This window comes from Pezoporus wallicus, unplaced genomic scaffold (assembly GCF_028554395.1).
Source record: "Pezoporus wallicus isolate ANWC-B61680 ecotype Strahan unplaced genomic scaffold, APGP_CSIRO_Pwel_v1 contig_8803, whole genome shotgun sequence".
Taxonomy (NCBI): Eukaryota; Metazoa; Chordata; class Aves; order Psittaciformes; family Psittacidae; genus Pezoporus; species Pezoporus wallicus.
In genome coordinates, this window is record NW_026635049.1 from 606,254 (window position 1) to 626,308 (window position 20,055).

The following is a 20,055-nucleotide window of genomic DNA, read 5'->3' on the forward strand; positions in this document are numbered from 1 at the left end:
GCTGTTTCTTGTATTGAAATCCCTCATAAGCTTTCCTTCAGGGGGCATTAAGATGAAAAACATGATTTAAAGAACTTCATTGAACAAAGGCCCCAGCTCACAAAAAGACTTACTTCTTTCATTCAGTTATCAGATGGCTTTGAAGATGCTCCACTGCCAATGCTCCCAACTGAAAAACACCACTTTAATGCCTTGCCCTAGGATAAACCCAGCAAATCCCAATGCGGCCAGAGCATGGACACCATGATTCAGTTCCTGGCAATGTCCTGCCTCCCAGTGAAGCTTCTGCTGCCTCCTACGGCCTCCTAAACCAAGCGATGGGTCAGCAGAGCTGTAGCAGATGGTGCAATATGGGCAATGAAGGGTAATAACAGTCACAGAAAAGCATAGAGAAGAAAGAGGCAAATGGACATCTTGTTTTATAGTCATAAACAGACACGTCACAAGACACCAGTTAATTTTCAAGCTCATACGGGGACAGAAGGGCCACAAAACCACAAGACCTTCTAATGCATTAGCCAACGTGGATTAAAACCAGGACCAGAGGGACATGCAGGATCCTGAGCCTATATACAAAGGTCCCACCGCTGCTCACAGGATGGCCTCCAATGAAACCAAGTTTCAACAGCAAAGCTTTGTCTCGGTGTTACAAACCCCTACATGAGGGATGGGGGGGACTGAGGGATGATTCCCATGGCACACAACCCTCTTCAGGCTTCTCACTTTGTAATGGCAGATGAACAAAATGAAAACCCAACAAAGGATGGTTTTGCAGCCAGGATAAACATGAGCTTTGTTTCTTGCTCTCTCCTGGGTTATTATTCCCAGGAAAAGGTACCCTGGTCCTGGCCAGCACCACTGACATGGGGACCCACCGAGGCAGGAGGGCTACACAAGGCTGAGCTCTGCCTTCGCTCTGTGTGGTGGGTACCCATGGGCTGTGCTGCTTTCTTGAGCTCTCTCCCTCTGGGGACAGCATTGACCCTGCACTTGCTCTGCACAGCAACACACAGGCTCAGAGTTAAACACTGCCAGGGCTTTCAAACCCTTTGGAAACACCGGGCTTCCCCTGCCAATACTAACATATGGTTATTGCTGCATGATACACAACTGGCCCTAAAAAAAGAGCAGTGACACCCTGTACCCCGATCTAACTGCATCCATGCACCCATGGGTGCCCTGTGCCTGGCAGGGAAGCTGCCTCCTGGCATGAAGTGAACCCATAACCCATGGGGTTCCACCCCAAACCCTGTGTGCCTTGATATCTCCAATGTGTCCATCTCAGCCGCTTGCCCATGGCTTTCACCTTGCAGAGCCAGATCCTGTGGGCTGTGCTGGGAGCTGCTCCTCTCTTTCACACCTTGAAAGCCCAATCATTAGTCACTGAGTAAGAAAACAGAGGTGGAAAGTGGCTAAGGGACCTGCTGGTCTCGTCCATGTATTTTTAAGGCATATTTTGCAGGAACATGTTGCTCCTGCGTGGCTCTGGTGGATGAGGGTGGAAAGACTGGAGCTGGCTGAGCTCCCCATGGTCCCAGCTGCAGCTCCCTGGTGTGTGGGAAAGCAGCGGAAAAGGAAACAAGAAGGTTAAAGCAGGACATGCAGACCATTTATTTGGTTTGTGCACTGGACTAAAGCAGCCTTTTTCCTTCTTCTGATCCGCTGGCTCCAAACCAGCCTCTGGTGCTGGACGGGAGGGGGCTGTCCTGCTTGGACATGACACCCAAGTGGCACCAGTCGGTGGCAAAGGATGGGCAGCTGCTTCCACAAGCTCCATCTGCAGCCTGCTTTGAAAAGGCATTTGTTAGCTGTAAACCTCTGTTGTGACGTATAGAAAACCAGGGAGAGGAGCAGGAGGTCGATCAAGTTTGGATCCTGGTGAGAAAGTTCTCCTTAGAAAAATGGTTAAAGGAAAAAAAAACCACCAAAAACAGGCTTTGAAACCAAAATTGTCCCCAGAAAAGAGCGTTTCTGCTAGTTAAAAGCCTTTAACTAGAAGAACTTTGTGGGGGTTTTTCTTTTACAAACGTAGTGCATCTGCAATCACTGGGAATTATGGTCCATCGAGGAAAGGACCTGTGCTTGGGCTATGGAGAGGCTGCTGGTGGTGACAGTGAGTGTCGGTGAGCGGGGTGTTATATGTGTGCTTCAGAGGCTGGACAGCCTGGCAGCAGCTCCCCGTTCACCACCGCCTCCGAGGACAGCATCTTGTCTTTGCCAGAATCCAGGCGCTGCTTCTTCAGCATCCTCTGATGGACCAGTGGGACAACAGAGAGCACCAAGCCGCCGATGATGGGGGGCACTCCGGCAAAATAGAAGGCTGCGTCGTAATTCCCAAAATAGTCATTGAGGTATCCTGGAAGAGAGGAACAACAGCTGTTATAGCCTTGTCAGTCTAATGACCAACTCGTTTCCGTCCTTGAGTGCTCCAACCACCAGATCTGGGTTTTTAAACCAATCCTTTTCCCATTGCATTCCTTGGAGTTTGTATGCTCCTGATTAAAGGATGTGCACAGCCAGCATTGTGCAGCAAGGAAGCCAAGGAAAGCCTCAGCTGTCCTTCCTATTTAACCAGAACAGGACGCAACTGGCACACATCCCAAACAATCCCATACACAAGCTGAGGCAGTGTTAAACAGCCAAACATTTCAGGTGACTCTTCCCAGCGCCTTGCCGGCCAGGATCTCATAAGAAAAATGGGCAGAGGCTGTTCCTCTGCAGATGACCCCCATCTGGAAGGCAAACTATGGGGATTTCAGTCAGTTACAAACAATAACCGATCCCTTAAAAACCAATGGGGTTCTGCACTTGTTGGTTTGACAAGTTCTGACACAGCCAGGAATCCTTGGAGAATAACACATTGCTATTTATCAGCACTGGAATATCCCTCTTGCCTGGGGATTATGTCCATGAAACAAGCCCCTTCACTCAGCAAGCCTGAAGCAGCACCCTAACAGCAAGACATCTGCAAACCCCATGTTCCTTCGTGGGGGTGTTAAACTGAATTTGGCTGCCAGAAGCAGAGAGATCAGAGGCAGTTAAACAGCTTTAGCTTCGCAATTGCTGATGCAGACATTCTGCTGCTCACTGTCAGGGACATTGTGGTTATTACTGTGCTTAAGGCCATACCCAAGTCTTGGGAAGACATAGGTTCATGTGGTTCCATCTTTTACTTTGATTCAACAATCCAAGGGCTGAAGTTATCTATTAACCATCAGTCTTCAGATATCTAAAATGACTTCTAAAAACCTAATTATCTGCCATTTTTCAACTCAGATTCAAACAGAAATCAATTAATGTGATCTTGGGTCACTCTCACTGTTTCCCCTCTGGTCACCTTTCATCACCCTGGAGAAAGGCCCCAAGATGCTACAGGACATAGCAATGAAGTGATGCTACACCCATTCTTCAGCCCCCATGCAATGTGGTAACTCAGAAAATTCAAACATATTCAATATATCTCATCTTACACCAAAATATCACCACAGCTGAAAGCTTCTACAAGGATCTGCTCACTCCCAACAGCTGGGTCCAGGTCCGGCACCGCGGCACTACCAACCTGCTATCGGCGTACCCGCGGTCATGGGCACAGCCATCAGCCCCATGAGGTACCCTATGGCCTGGGATGCCTGCATGGGCCCCACCAGCTCGAAGGCAATGGGGGCCATGATGGTGGTGAAGAAGCCATCGCAAAGGCCGAGGAAGAGGCAGATGACAATGACACCCTCAAACCCTCGGCACTGGGGAATCATCATGCAGAGGATGCCCAACAGCACGAAGGATGCAACCTGGGGAGAAAAAAGTGGGCACATCATTGGGGTGCAGGATGAGTGGGGATGGGCAGCAGGAAGTATCATGAGGATGATCCTGAACAGGTCAATGACATCGCTGCCTCCTCTGGACCCAGCAATGCCATCCAGCCTCTGCTCTCATCTCGGAGAGGCCTTTATGAATAACCTTTTAAGAAGCTTTGGGAAGGATTATCTGCTGGATTAGCTGCTACATTTCAGCAGTTTGTTCTTCAGAAACCACAAGAAGGTGAGAGGCTGTCCAGCAATTTGGGATGAGCTGAGACAGCAGATTTTGATTACTGAACGCACACCGAGACCTCAAATCAAGCGTGTAACTTCCCTGTGCACCTTTCTATAATAAATATTCTTCCCTAACAGCAGACAAGGGTGTTAGCTAATAACCAGGAAAGGATTTGCAGTCTGTAGTTGACAGTGATTAAGCAGAGTGCCAATTCTGATGTAGAGATGCTATCCCCTGACCCACAGTGGTTAGCCAGCAGCTACATGGAGGGCTGGACACAACTTACCTGCAGGTAAATCTTCTTCAGCCCGGGAATGCAGTCACCAATGCGGCCTGCAATCAAGCGCCCCAGCCCTGACATGGCTCCAAGGCAAACAGGGAGGATCCAGTCCTTTTTGGTTTCTTGAAATCGCTTCTCCACGTATTTTACCTAGGATGGAGGGAAGGATGCAAGGATGTGAATCCTCGGTTAATCCCGCTCATATCCTAGAAAAAGAATGAGACTTCCCACAGAGAGCTTGTGGTTGTGTGACCCTCATGTCTACACCAAGCTGACCTGCACGTATCAACCCAACACCCTCCTCTTTTCCTGTTACCGATGCTTGTTCTCAGGAGCCATGTGAAGTGCCCACTCTGCACACCCGGGCACAGAGGACACACGGCAGCATTAACAAGCTGCTTCCTCCCATCATTATCCCTGTTTACAGGACTTGCCTGCAGCAGTTTCTTAGTTTCAAGGCTTTTGGTGGCCCTTTCCCTAATACCCATCTCCACCTTCCCACCTCTTCCTTGCCTGCATAGAGAGGGACCTCCCTTCAATTCCAGACCTAGCCAAGGCTCTTACCAGGTTCATGTAGGGTACAAGATATCCCAGGACAGCAGTAGCGATGCCAAAGGCCCAAATCCGATAGGTCTTCCTCCGGAAAATCCTCAAGTTGAAATACTTGCGTGTCTGGGACCAGCATTGCTGCCGCATGCTCCGGCTGCCCAGCTTGTCCTGCCCATCCTGCCGAGAGTCACAAGAAGGCGGCAAGATGGGCCGATAGGTCATGGACAAGAATATCTGGATGAGCATTAAGGCACTGAGTACTTGGAAAGTATGTGCCAGCCCAATGGCTTCCCCAACAACCTTCAGAAAGAAGGGAAGAGGCACGGAGATGAGGCAGCTGCTGCCGGCCACGATGCCGTTGGCCAAGCCAAGGCGGCGCTTGAAGTAGTGACCAAGGATGACCAGCGAGGGCTGGAAGGCGAAGGAGCTGCCACAGCCAAAGAGGATCCCATATGTGAAATAGCGAACTTCCAGGGACCTAGTGGGGAAAAAACCCAAAACACATGGAGGTGGTTACGTTACGCACAGGTAAGGAAGCCTTCTTCCCCCTGGTCCTGAGTCAAGACCCAGGTCTTACATGCCACAGGTGCTACACAGACAGGCTGGCCTCAAGGAGCTTATTTCCTAGCCAAAGCAAGGATTATCCTCATTTCACAGCTGGCACTTTAAATCTTCCAGAACATGAAGGCTAGCTGGGGAGTGCTTTCTGCAAAGAGGAGAGGGCAGCAGCCAACCTGCCCTCCTTGGGAATGGTTTTTAAAGTACAACAAGCAAGGTTTTCTAAAGGTAGCCAGGGTGGGTTATTTTTAGCTGGAAATACATTTTTTCCCCACTGAAAGGACTAATTGAAAACATTCTGCACCCAGTGTTTGAAAGCAGAAGGCACCGGCCTTGCTGGTTATTAGGCACTTAGGAAGGAAACATTGAGTTTCTGCCCAGACTCCAGGCTGGGTAATTAAGTTGTTGCTCTTTAAGCTGCTCTGGGACCTTCAATTAGACAGTTAATCAATCTCGTTTGTACCTTACACTGGTAGCTGCTCTCAAGAAGGGAGCGAAGCGCCTGCTCTACACAACAGGTGGAGAGTCCTTGGAAGGAGCCATTTCCCAATTGCCAGCCCAGTTTTGTCAACAAAAGCAGCAGAGAAAGGAGCCTAAATTTAGGCAGCGCAAATAACCCATTGTGCTGCTCCCCACATGAAAGACTTCTCTTCATCCCCATGCAGTACGCTCAGCTGCAAGTCTGGGAAGAGAGTGTGATGGGACCTTTTGGGCAGCTCACCCGCTATGCACGCTGCACAAACAGGGTCTTTACACCAACACTCAGACCAACTCGTGCGCTACTGAGAGCTGCTCATGCAGTAAGCAAGAAGACAGCAGCCCAGATCTAACAGAGAGTTTGAAGCTGACAAAACATTTACAACCTCATAATTTCTTCCATTACATGCTTGTCTCTTTAGCTAGCCAAGCAGAGAGCAGAGCACGCTTGCTGTACCCAACGGCTCAAAGACAAACGACTGTCACAAAAGGCAATTTCCAGCTACTCCAGAATGAAGCCACATCAGAAACCCCCTCTGCAGGAGCCAGGCAAGCAGCTGGGCCATGCAGGCTGTCACCGACCTCCCACACACCAGCCCTGGTCATCTCAGCTGGGTCACACCAGCTTTGGCACTGCACTAAGCTGACGTGTTGGATAAATGGAGACAAATGCTGCGGTTGGCCATCTGCTCCGTGCTGATGCTAAGACACCCCTGCATGAGCATGGGCTCCTTTTAGCCATGCTTTTTATCCAGGATTTCCCACCCTGCTTGCTGGGAATCGGCCATCTGCCCTGTGGTGGGATGGGCATCATCTCCCTTGGTTAACAAGGTCTCCCATGGAAAGAGCTGATGATGAGTGCAGGAGACATCCTGATGTGTGCAGCGAAGAGAAAAAGCTTTGCCCCAACCCCATCCAGAAAACTTTAGCCTTTCCCAGAGCTCTACTTTTCACCATATTTTGTTCCTTTAGTCGTTTTCGTATGAAACTCCCAATACTTTGAGAGCAGGAGGTACTGAACGTGAGCTTTGGAGGCTCGGTGGCTGAGTGGGGTTCTGGATCAGCTTGATGCAGTGCTGGGAACCCCCTGAACCTCCATTTGGACAAATAAAACCCATTTTAGAGAAACCAGGAGATAAAGGCTTCTTCAGGCTTGATCCAACCCTGCCTGAGCCCACCAAACCCAGGCTGTGTCTCCCTTTGCAGCAGCAGCTCTTGAACAGCAGCTCCCTCTGCACCAGTGCATGTAGCACAGCTGGCAGTGAGTGGGTCATCTCCAGCTGTGGCTGGGGGAGCTAGCAAGGGGGACCAGGAAGAAAAGCTTCTCCATTGTTCTGGGTGAGGAGGACTTGCTAGCTCCAAATTTCAGGACTGGCCTTCGCCATCCAGATGGAGCAGTGCCAAATCCCACAGCCTTGCTGCTCTTCCTCCGGCTCGGCTGTGCCGAAGGCAGCTTCCCTCGCTGCAGTCCAGCTGCAAAGGGGCTCCTTTCTCCCTTAAAAGGCAGCCAAAGGAATGTGAACCGAGAGCAAAAAGGCAGGAAATGGGAATTTCAGCTCTGGAGCTCTCCTGGAAATAATACTCCTCTCTGTCTGTGCCGGTTGGGTTCTTTTTAAGCCAAACACAACGGACCACTGGCAGCGATACGGTCCCAAGAGCTCCTTTTCTTTGCACGAACATTTTACAGGAGGGGGGAGAATATTACAAGCTTCGTTGATTAGAAGGAAAGCAAGATTACATGGGAAGCGCCTGTGATCTGCACTGCCAGGTGCCCAGCATCCCTTCAGGACTGACTGCACTTTCTCCGATTACTATTATCTTTCGGAACACAAAGGGGTGGCACCTGCAGAGGAAGCTGCAGAGTGTGGTTCTTTCCACACTGCTGCCCATGCTGCTTCCCAAGGTGGTTTTAGCACCCCAAGGCCACTGGCTGAAATTTGCCCCCATACCCAATCTCCCTCCATGTCGTGGGGAGCTCCCACTGCTGGGGACTTGGGGACCCATCACACAGCACCTATCCACAGGGAACCAGGGCTGGGGCAAACATGAAGCTTTCAATGACCAGGGTGAAAGGGAGCTGGTGGTCTGCTATCCTGTGCAGGCAGGGTGGGCAGGGAGGAGCACAGCAGAGGCAACTTGCCCGCTGGGAAACTAGTGTGTACTTGCTTTAAAAAAAGCCACTTAAAGCATTTTAATTAAAACAATGTTGATTTTAACTGAAATCCAACCCAAAGCAATGCTTTTTGTACAGAAAAATGCCTCTTTGGAGGGTGTCTCCGTAGTGCCCTTGAGACTCCACTTTAACATGTGCTGCATAAAGGAGCCCAGAGGTGACCTCTTTTTGCTCCCACAAAGAGGCAAATGCCTTGGGCTGGAAAAAATCTCACACTGAATCAAGTATACCTAACATCCAAATGCATCCGCTAAATTTACTAAGCATTAATTTACTTTCAGTACCAAATGTGAAATTGGTTGCAAAAGAGAATGGGTTTGTGCACGAGTGTCTCTTTGGAGCTGCCTGCAAGAGGCACTGCCAACTTCTCACTGTGTTTTAAAGACCAAATGAAGGACCTGAGAACTGAAATCCCATAAGCTAAAGCCCCTCACCCCAGTAAAATTTGCTCTCTTGTTATACAAGGACAAAAGAGCAACTTGGTTCACTTTGGAGAGTAAAAGACTGAGCACACATGAGCTGCACATGGCCTGTAGGGATGCCAGGAGCCCCAAAAGGCAGCAGCAACATGTAGGCAGAGGGGTTGGAGGGAACAGCGAGGAAGAGGAGCTTGCTGAGGAGCTGGATGGCCTCTTTACAGCCTTACTTGGTGAACGAGCTGGAGAGCAGCCCGATGAAGGCGATGGCAGCTCCCGTTGCTGCCGTGGTCCTGCAGCCAATCCGGTCGGTGAAGATGCTGACAATGGGAGAGCAGAAAAAAATCATGCCCATGGCCAAGGAGCCGACCCATGCTGGGGAGAAAGAGAAGAAAGGTGAAGGTCAGGGTGGAACATTAAATAGGGGCCAGGAGGGGAAAAAACAGGGACCAACTCAAGCTTTGAGGGTGGCCGTACAGAGACGCAGACCCACTACACTGTTACTAATGGCACAGCTCACAAAGAACACTATTATCAACTGTGCTGCCCAGCAGCATCACAGACAGGGTGCAATCTGCAGCATCTCACTGGTCAGTTTTTCCTTCTATTCCCCTCCACTGGGTTCACATGTGTCATAGGGAAGGTGCTGAGCTTTCCATGCTTTTTTCCCAATGGCCCTTGTGTGATGAGGAGCCCTGCGTCCTGTGATGTAGGATACCTAATGATGCTTCCACTTGTGCTGTTTCCATAAGGAGCCCCCCACAAGCTCCTCAGAGCTCACTGTTCCCTGGCTTTGGCTATAAAGGGTTTCCCATCTTGAGCTCTGTGTCCCCAGGTACCACACTTATTCACTCACCACTCCCCAGGGACAGGACTGTCTCACCTGCCCCTTGCCCCATGTTCATTGGGGATTTCTCACTGCAGCTGAGCTGATGGGAGACACATGGGCTGTGCCAGGTTGGATCACAGCCCTGGCCCTGCCAGGTGATGCCCAAGTGAACCATGATCTCATGTCTCCTTCCAACCCACCTCTGGAGAAAACCACTCTCTGGCTGTCTATCTTTTTTTCCAGAAGCTTTTATTATTCCCAGATTATTTCAGCTCATCATCTTCTCCCTGCCCTCCACTGTCTCTCTTTAATGGTTTCTGTGACTATTTTTGGGAGGAAAGGCAGGATTTCAAGAACAGCAATGTGGTAAGGAAAAACATCTCAGTTTACCAGCTCTGAGGAGAAGAAAGCAGTCCCTTTGGTGGGGTGTGAGGCAGGATGGACAGACAAGGGGGCCCCAGCCCTACCTGGCACCAAGTGGAGGGACCTCCTGGAGCATCTCCCAGCTCCAGCTCCGGGCTGCCAAGCACGATCTGCCCCACACAGGCCCCAGGACATGTGCTCCTTGCTTTTTTTAATCCCTTTTTTTTGGGCTGTTGTTTTTTGCACCCAAACCAGACACTTTGCAAACCCTTTTAGCACAGCCCTGTACAATAACAACCCCTCCTCCGAGAGCTGTGGGATCTTCAGAAAATAGCCAGGTCCCTTCAGAAAAATAGCAAACCCTGGTTATACAAGAGCTTCTCCAACCTCTGCCTTTCAAAAAGGACCACACAAAGGAGCCCCTGCTAGCCTGGGAAGAACTAACCCTTCCAAATTAGTTATAAGTTTTCTAGGACCCAATTTAGTCTGAAGTCTTCCTTAACAAATGCAGAGCAGAGCAATGAAAAGAAAAGTAAGGTCCGAGCTGGAACCTTTGGGACTTGCCAGGCTCTTGTCTCAACACCAGGCAAAACACAGAAGGGTGAGGGAGACAGAGAGGACCCCCCCTCTCCAGCTGATTTTCTTGGTTATAAACATAAGGCACAGTGCAATGAAAGTCCTTCTAATAGGATTAGGTGGCACGGCTCCAAAGAGCCGTCCAAAACAACTCCGAGAGGGGGTGAGGGGTGGGAGCAAAGCCAAGATGGAAAAGGCTTGTTAAATTGGATAATATACTTCCAGAAATGTTCCTTCTACTCCAGCCAAGGCAGTAAAACGTTAGATGGCCCCATCATGTTTGAAGTTTGTTATTTTTGGAAATTACTTTAAGAAACGCGGAAATAAAAGCATAAAGCAAAGTATTAAATTTAAAGGGCCAGATTCAGAGCTTAATAACGCAGAGATTTACATGCAAATAAGCAGTATCAATCTCTGGCCCTAAAAACACGCACTCACCTGCAGAGATCAAAGCAAACCCAGGGCGAGAGGCTCAGCAACAGGCGCTTAAAAGCTCCTCCAGCTTTGGGTTTGTCAAAAGGAGATAGCACTCAATTAAAACCGGTAAACACAAAAATAGAGTCCCGTGGCAAATTGCTCTACCTTAGAGAAAGGGCTTACCACAAGCAATGAATAAAAATAGGCTTGGGGAAGAACATGAAGTTAAAATTAGTAAGAACAATAGCCTCACTTCCAGAGCAGGGTTTTGTCTTCCCAGCGAAGCCCCAGGAAGCCAGGAGGGCTGGGCGAGCTCCAGCACTGGGAGGAAACCTCAGCAAGATCTGGGGGCAGGAGAAAGTCACCTCGGTCCCAGCTCTGTTTCCAGCATGGTTCACACCAAGGCAGCCCCTGGGGAAGGGGCTCTGTGATTCCCTCCCCATCGTTTTATCCTCACTGTGATGGTGGTGATCTCCTTCACCTGGGTCAGGGCAAGGCTGGAGGAAAGCCAAGGCAGAAAACCACAGGCTAGGATAAAAATGAGGTTCAGGTGAAATGTGGCCCCAAACCCGCACCTTTAGACAGGGAGCCGGAGTCTCTGGATCCGCTCCAGGGAATGAGGGTTTATTTTTAGCAATCTGTGCAACACAGTATTGGAGTTTCTCCTGGATTTTCCTAGACATGAAGGGCAGAGGCAGCTATTCCTCTGGTGGAAACGAGACAGGGCTTAACCAGCCTGAGTCAGGGCTTCCCTTCGGCAGCTCCTCCGATGCTGGAGAAGTTACGACTTGATTTAAAGCCCACGGGATAAAAATAAAAAGAGGGGAATCTTTGCTTCTGATTTCCATAGGGTTTGGATGAGATTGTTAATTCCTCACCCGGCCACACCTCGCAACCCTCTGTGGCTGATAACGTGGGCAAGATACTGAAACACACAAAGACAAGCCCCCACAAGAGGCGCGAAGCCTTATCAGTGGCATGGTGCGATCAAGCAGATCCTGAAAGAAACAATGGACTGAATCCAGCTGGGGATGGGGCTGGAAGGAGCTCAAGAGCTGCGCAGAACTTGGACAGGAGTCGGGTTGAGACTTGATTGAGTGTCAAGGTGCCATGAGTCCAACCACGTCCCTGGAGTGGCTGGTTTTGGAGCTGCCTGGCTGGATGCTGCAGGGGGATCGGGCTGGTATTGGCCAAGAAACCCCTCTACCAAGGACTGCCTTTAAGGAAACACCAAAAGTTTCAGAAACCACCTCTTTAGGGTTTGTTTCTGGGGTGTTTTTTTAGCAGAAAAAAGCATTTAAAGTGATCTCCTTTTGTGAGGAGGAGCAAAGATGACTTCTGATTTGGGGCTGGTAGCATTAGAAGTGGCTCAACACATGCTGTCCCTCCCCAAAAGCCACCTCTCCGCTCACCCTGCTTGGCATTGTCAGATACATCAAGACCAGCCCTACCCATGCCACCCTGCTCCCACCCAAAATCCCTCCTGAAGGCAATGAGACAGCAGCTAGGGAGCCATGACCCCTCTCCCCCCCAGATCATGTACCCCACTCCTTGCTGCTTGCTCTGGCAGGGATCATGACACCCTGCTGCCACTCAGGCCACCGGCAGCCTCCAGAGCTGATGGGACCTTCCTGGTGGTCCTAGGGATGCTTTGGGGTATGGAAAGAGCCCAGCATGGGGCAAGTGCCCCTTCGCTGGAGCAGAGAGGTTGACCAAGAGGAGCATCCCACCAGCAGCCCTCCCACAGCAGGGTGAAGCTCCAGCTATTCAAGGTGGGAATTGTTTACTCCCACCTTGATTCACAAAGACAGCCAAACTGTTGGCCTATGGCAGGTCCAAAGCAACAAGTCCTTCTACATGGACACGGGACTACAGTGGCTGAGGATCTCCAAGAAGAATATGATGCAGTGATACAGGAGATGTGGCCAAGCTGAACCTTCAGCACTGGCACCACTCCGGGCTCAAGGCAGTAGAAACTGGGCAGGTGACCCATTTTACCATCAGCCCAACATCATCAAGCTGTGCCCATGATGGAGCTCTGGTACCAGGCATGCTTCAGTCACTACGTTCTCCTCCTGCCAGAGGATGCCAGTGCTGCTGCAGACCCAGAGGAGGACTGGCACATGGGGGTCAGGACCTGCAATAGGGCTGGTGATGCCAAGGGACCAGGGAGGGCTATGAGCACCATGTCCACATGTTCATGGTAGCAGGAGACAGGCAGGACCCCTGGGGTCAGTCCAGGCAGGTCCCACTTGCCAGACACCGGATCAGCTTTCTTTCATGCGTGGCCATCCCAAAAGGATGAAAAGCTCCTTGCTGGCTTTTTCCTGAGCCGAATAAGGTTTCTGGGAGCGGAGCAAGGTGGGTGGCAGGAAGGTGAGAAACAACAGGAGAATACATCACCACTCCGAGACGCAGATCCTGGTATTTAGCTCATTGTTCCAAAAAACATCATTAAACCCTCGTACTGCGTAGCACTTGCGGCCAAGCCTATTTGTTCCTTTAAAAATTAATCTCCAGGGAGAGAGGAGGAAGGGACGTCGCTCTCAGACGTGCTTCCCCGCTGACCCAAATACCTCCGGCTGGAGGGATCAAGGGCCAGGAGGTGACCTCAGATCCGCCACTGGAGGAAGTGTCTTCCCTCGCTTCCCGCGGCTTCTCCCGCTTGTGCGGTGCAGCCAGGACACGGCGGCTGCTGGAGGGGATGGGGACATGCTGCAGCGGGTCACCTTCCCCCGGCACTTGGCATTTCTTGGATGAGAGATGCGGCAGCCAAAGGTAATTCACTTCCATCTCCCCATCTGCACTGCTCCTCCAAGGAATAAGTAGCCCCTTGACTCCCGTTTTCTGAGGACAGGGAAGCTCTGCTAGCATGATAAACCTCATTACACATCTTCAAAGCCATTCCCAGCCCCACCCGGCTCCCTTTGCAGGTGGCCTGTAAGTCCAAGCAATCTGATGGCCCTACCTACATAGACACTGTGGGGAAGCAGATGACTGTCCCCGTCCCCTGTGGAGCTGATGCATGCCACTCGCCGCACATCTGCAGTGGAAATGAAGCAGCTGTTTTATCTTGTGCCCTTAAAAAGCAATCTGCGTCATCCTCTTGCTCAAAGTACAGCCTGAAATGCTCCCGGCGGCTTGGCCCCATGTGCTCAACACCCCCCATGGACCGAGCCCATCCCAGCAGGGTAGGTCAAGGCTTAAATGAAGGCAGACACAAAGTCACATCTGAGGAGGCCACTGCAATGCACAGCAGGATGGGAAACTTAGCTAAAGAGCAGCAAACCAAAGCTGAGGAGCAGCTGGGCTCCTCTGGATGGGAGGTGGTGGTAGGGCCATGCGGTGGCAGCCACCATGCATCACGTGCAGCTAAAAGCCAGATAAACTCATTAATTGTATAGCAAGCCCTGCTTGGTACCATACCCTAAAGCTTCAGAACAAAGTCCTCCTTTATCAGGTTTGGCTGATTTCTCCCCCGCCCCCTTCCTTCTTTCGGAAACAATTCCATAAAAGACTGGAAATTGGAATAAATGGAATTATTCAGAGGAATTATTCAAGGTCAGGTCTGGCTAAAGACCCTTTCAGTGCCCTGTTTGTGACAGTATTAGAATAGGCTAAGGAAAAGTGGGAATGTCACTGGAGAAGTGGCAGCTACCATCATCGCTGCACGTTCCCATGACCACAGATAACACAACAGCTTCCCAGACCCAGCAGGCATCCATCCAGTCTTTGCCATAGGAAACCTAAAGAATCAGGTTCTACCTGGTCCAGGAGCACAGGGAAGCAGAGCAGGACAGGATGGGAATACACTGTGCTTTAAAACACACCACATCTCTCTCAATCAGGCCTCTCTGCCTTCCCTTGCTCTCAAGGACACAGGGGACTTTTAAGGGACAGTGCCCAGGCCACCTCCTGTAACCACTAAGTGGCAGATACCAGCTTATGTGAGAGGAAAGTCTCAATATTAGCTGTCCTGTGGCCATGTTAAGCAGAGATGGAGACAGATCTGTGGTTTTGCTTGGCAAGCGGCAGACGCAGAGTGTTTTCCTGAGGTTCATGCACTGAGCATCTCAGAGAAACTCGGCCCCAGCCACATTTTGAATCATTTCATTCCAAAACCGTAAAATTCAACCCTGTATAGAGCAAAATGGCGCTGGAGCTCATGTCTGGGCTGCATCACGTTCTCCCCATCCACAGCCCGGCTTCCACTCGGCCTCGGAGGCCCCAGAGCTGGTCCAGAAATGCAAATTCTTGTGAAATCCATCCAAAAACAACAAGGCAGCATATGCTCTGCAGCTGAAACCCACTGTGTGCCCAGGCTGGATCGTGTCTCCCCAGCACTCCCCTCTGCAGGCCGGGAAGGTTTTTCTTCTCAGCATCGCCTCTGGCTTACAATTTCTGAGGGATGATTCACCTACCACACATTAAAGTTACCCAAGAAATAGGAGCTAGGGTTGCAACAGCTTCATCTCAACACAGGCTCCCATCCACCACGTCCCATCCAGACGTCTTTCTATGACCTGCACCCTTGAGGAAGCTGGGGACTGGTTACTCCAATCTCTCCTGATGTTGGATGACTCCAAGTGCTGTGGCATTGGACCAAGTTTGCCCATGTTCCATACAGCTGGGGGAGAGCCAAGGGTTGCAAGTGGGAAGCTCTTGGGGTTCAACTGCTGTTGGGCAAAACCAGTGCCCTCACGCAGCTCCTGCTTGAATGAACTGGTAAAGCCTCCTTAGTACCAGGGGAAAATCCAGCATGGCTTGGGAGCGAGCATCCCTCCTTCGACTGCACTGTCAAACACCTCAGCAGCCCCTGGCAGCGTTTTCGTCCAGCAATTTTATGGAAAACAGAAAAGTTCCATTCTAATTGGTGAAAATTCCCTCCTCCCACCCGCGGAGCGCCAATCTGTAATTAGCCTTTCATGTCCAATGATGTTTATTCCTGACAGAGTTTGTCTTGGCACAAACATGCGCTCTGAAATGCGCACACATTTGAAGACTCAAACCCTGCGTTTAATTCTCTATCTGCTTGTTAATTCTCATTGTTCCCAAGCCCCTTTTCAAAACACACCCACAGGGAGAAGAAAGTATTTTTTTATATATACATAAAAAACCCCTTCCAGCGTCAGGAACACCAGCAGTGAGCACAGCACCACAGGCACCGGCCCAGGGTCCAGCTGCCCACACAGCTCCCAGTGCTCACCCCAACACATGGCACTCAGCCCAGGAGGCCTTCATCCTGATTCCTTCTATCTTTCTTTATTGACATAATTTTTCTCCCCAGATGTGATGTCTCTTGGATATCCACCCTGCAATCACAGAGCCATGGAATGGTTTGGGTTGGAAGGGACCTTAAAGCTCATCCAGTTCCACCCCCTGCCATGGGCCCAGACACCTTCCACTAGACCCGGTTGCTCCAAGCCCCTGTGTCCAACCTGGCCTTGAACACTGCCAGGGATGGGGCAGCCACAGCTTCTCCGGGCACCCTGTGCCAGCGCCTCAGCACCCTCACAGGGAAGAGCTTCTGCCTAAGAGCTCATCTCAATCTCCCCTCTGGCAGGTTAAAGCCATTCCCCTTGGCCTGCCCCTACAGGCCCTTGTCCAAAGCCCCTCTCCAGGTTTCCTGTAGCCCCTTTAGGCACTGGAGCTGCTCTAATGTCTCCCTTTAAGGAGCCTTCTCCTCTCCAGGCTGACCCAGCCCAGCTCTCTCAGCCTGTCTTCATAGGAGAGGGGCTCCATATCTTCTGAGCATCTTTGTGGCCTCCTCTGGATTCTCTCCAACAGGTCCCTCCTTGTGCTGTTGCCCCAAAGCTGGATCAGGACTGCAGGGGGTTCTCCCCAGAGCGCATCAGGGGGGCAAGAATCCCCTCCCTCGGCTGCTGCTCATGCTCTGGGGATGCAGCCCTGCACATGATGGGGTTCTGGGCTCAAGCGCACACTTGAAGCCAGGTCACACTCAACTCTTCATCAACCAACACCCCCAAGTTCTTCTTCCTCAGGGCAATAAACACAGTATCCACCTTATGAAATGAGAGGAAGAGTAAAGGGTCTGGGTCAGGGTCAGGATTTAAGGTTTTGGTCAGCATTAAGGACAGGGTAAAGGTTTGGGTCAGGGGGCCCAGCTCTCTCCATCCCAGTGTGACAGGTTGGGGTTTCCTCCAGGCCCCACGTGTTGGCTCCTCACCCTGTGTTTTTGGGGAAAGGGCTCCCATTGCTGACAGCAGGCAATGATTAACTCCATCGGGATGGTGTGGGTCAGCCGTGGCCCTGAACACTGCCTACTGCACGTCCAAAATTTTAAGCCTTTGGAAAAGCCATGACCCGTCCAAACTCCACTGGACTTTGACTGTGATTAACCTCCTCCACTCACTTGCACAAGCCACAAAGCACTCACTGGGAACAGCTCAGCACTTATGCCACAGCCATCCCCCTGTCCCCAGCAGTGCAGTGGTGCCACCCCCTCCCCCCCCTTTTCCCCCAGCCCAAAACCATGACATCTCCTCCAAATCCCCACTGTGGCCGCTTCTTGCTACCGGCAGACTCATCCTGGTACCCAGTTCCTGCAGCACACAGGCAGCTGGTACCTAGATGAGTGCTGGGGGGATACCTGAAACCCCAGAAGGGCAGGAGGGTGACCCTGTGGGCACCTCACCCCCTGCCCCTTGCTAACCTGCACCCCAGTGCCCCACCAGCCGCCCCACACAGGTGGCTATTGCGGCACTTCCCTGGCTCAGAGCAGCTTGGCTGCTCTGTGATACGCTGCCGGATGCAGAGGTCATGGCTCCCGGCCAGCACCAGAGCAGACAGCAAAGCAGTACTGTAACACGTGGGCCAGGCCAAGGGGACAGTGCCAAAGAGGCCCTTTACACTAAGGTCAGTGGTTCATCTCCCGGCCAGGCACAGCATCGTGTGCATCCCTACAGGTTCTTATGCCCAGCACAACCCACCACCACGGCTGGCATCACATCTCCATCTGTATTATACCCAAGACTCCAAAAATCTCCAACATTACTCGGGTGAAAGCACCTGGGACGTCTCAACCCCTTGATGCCTCATGGAGAAGACAGGACAGCTCCCAGCCACTGATGGAAGGCAGGTTGGATACCCTCCCAAAACGCATCTCGTGGCCCAAGAGTGAGACATCCCTTGTGAAATCACCGGGCACTTTCTGTCTTCTCTCATCCCCCTCCAGCAAACCCTGCCTGGGCTGTGTTTGGGAACCCTCCGCCTTCTGCAGGGAGGCTGGGGTGAGAAAGGATGCTTTTTTCCAAGCTGGAAGAGACAGAAAAGTTTCCCTCCTTGCCAAATTTCTCCCAAGCCATCTTCTGTTTCCCATCAACAGCAAGAAGAAACCCGCCAGCTCAGGTCCATGCTCCTCCCACTGCAATTCCCATGGGCACTTGTCAACATCCCAGTAAAAGAGGAGAATTAAACCCACCCAACCTGGTTAGCCATGACGCAGGGACCACAGAGCGAGGACCGGCGGCTGGAAAACAGCCCCTCTGCTCTGCTCTCACATCTCCCCCACGGAAACTTTTCAACTCCAGTTGCTGGCAGGAGCAGGGCTGATCCCAGCTGAATTCCTTCCACTTACCAGCAAATAAATAGCAGTTAAATGGAGGGAAAGAGAAGAAACACCCTTTTTACTCAAAGGGAAAACAAAGAGGCCAGGGAAAATAAACAGGCGAAATGTTGGGCTGGTCACAGGCTCATGGAGATCTTTTTCCCCTCCTGGTCGGGTACTTGACAGCCTTCCCTGCAATTCATTAGGGGATGCTCAGAAACCAAAACACTTCCAGCCCTTTGCCAGCCCTGACCATTAAGGAGAGAGTCACAGTGCTCTTCAGACCAAACCAGCAGCCCTGGCCACAGCTCCTCCACCCGGCCCAGGCACTTGAACCACCCTTTTTCAGACGAATAAGTGCTGCTGCAGGACGTCTGAGGTCTCCTCCCAGCCCTGACAGACTTCTGCCCACCCTTTTGTCCAAGCCCTCCAGTGATGGGCATCTCCAACCCTCCCCTAGACAAGGGCTCATCTTGTACTCCAAAGATCTCTCCCAACAACACCATCCTTGCTGCACAATTTCAAGGCATCACTTTGCAGCCTGTCCTTCACCAGACAGAGAAAACAGATTATTGCCTTTTTAGCAACTTTTTAGGGAGCTGAAGGCAGTGATGTGCCTTCCCTCCTCTAGCAGCCTGGCTGTCAGCACTGTACGCCATTCCTCTTCCTCTCCCAGTCAGCCCAACCCTTTCACTGTGTGTGAAGCTTAGCGAAGATACCTTCCCATGTCCCTCTGATTAACTGTCCCTTGTTCCTTCCCTCCAGTGCAATGTGGTTCCTGGCTCTTGTCACATTGCACCCCAAGAGGCACCTCCCAAAATACCCACCCCGCAGGAGCCCTGCAGGGACAGAGGGCTCCTGCCACCCCTAATGGCTATATTACTCCCAGCCCTGTGTTGGGGTGTCCTTGCCATGGCCTGCAGCCACTGATGGGTTTTGAACCCCAAAGGTTGTTTGATGCTTTGGAGAGCACAGCTTGGGTGTGTGTTCTGCAGGTAACCAGGCAGAGGCCTGCCAGCAGCCCTTCTCCATTGGAATGGGGATGGCTTAGGAAGAGCCAGATCTCCCAAGCACCCACTGGAAAAGGCTGGGGTACCCCAAAGATGAGTGATGCTGAGAGAAAGCATCCCCCATGTTTGTCCCAGCAGCAGGCACTTGCACTGCCACCTTTGCCCCACCATGGTGCTGCACAGCAGCATCCTCCCCACAACCACTGCCCCCCATCCCATAACCCCACCATGGAGCACCCCCCAAGCTCCAGGGGGAAACATGTTGCCACGGCCTCATCCTGAGCCTCCCCTGGGGCAAACACCCCAGAATAGGGAGCGCTGGGGCAGCCGCGATGCCTCCCCTGCGGCACCCAAGCAGAGCCGCCTACCCGAACATTATCAAACTATTCCAGTTATGTTACTTATTTGCTTACACCCAACATGGCCCCAATTTCCCCCAAGACAAAGTCCGCCCAATACCAGACTACACACGGGGTTAGGGATATGAAAGGGAAAATCAAGGCAGCGGCGGCGGCTGCTGCGAGCACCTTCTGAAGGGAGGCCCCTCTCCAGGCTGCTCCAGTTGGCTTTGAAGCTGGTTTGCCCCCAAGCTTCATTCACAAAGGAGATAACACCCCCCCTGCAATGGCCTCTTCCATCTGGGCTCTCCCCGACATAGCAGCAGCTCCCTGGGCTGGTGGCAGTGCTCAGCCCCAGCACAAGGGACAGCGCAAGGGGATGACTGACCGCAGAGGGGGATCCACTGAGGAGCCTCCTCTGCTGAGTGAGCATCTTTAAACACTAAACTACACGAAGAAAAGCTGTTTGT

At 51.6% G+C, this 20,055-nt stretch overlaps 1 protein-coding gene across 1 annotated transcript in view; it reads right to left on the minus strand.

Annotated features, from left to right (window-relative positions):
- Positions 1-389: 389 nt before the first annotated feature.
- SLC16A2 (solute carrier family 16 member 2) overlaps positions 390-20,055 on the minus strand; it is a 34,312-nt gene continuing 14,646 nt past the window's right edge. Inside the window, exons 2-6 of the mRNA XM_057400649.1 lie at positions 8,716-8,860; positions 4,877-5,339; positions 4,319-4,462; positions 3,560-3,788; positions 390-2,356 (exon numbers count right to left, since the gene is read on the minus strand). Coding sequence (XP_057256632.1) covers positions 2,136-2,356; positions 3,560-3,788; positions 4,319-4,462; positions 4,877-5,339; positions 8,716-8,860 — 1,202 coding nt within the window. The 3' untranslated portion in view covers positions 390-2,135. The remainder of the gene's footprint in view (positions 2,357-3,559; positions 3,789-4,318; positions 4,463-4,876; positions 5,340-8,715; positions 8,861-20,055) is intronic.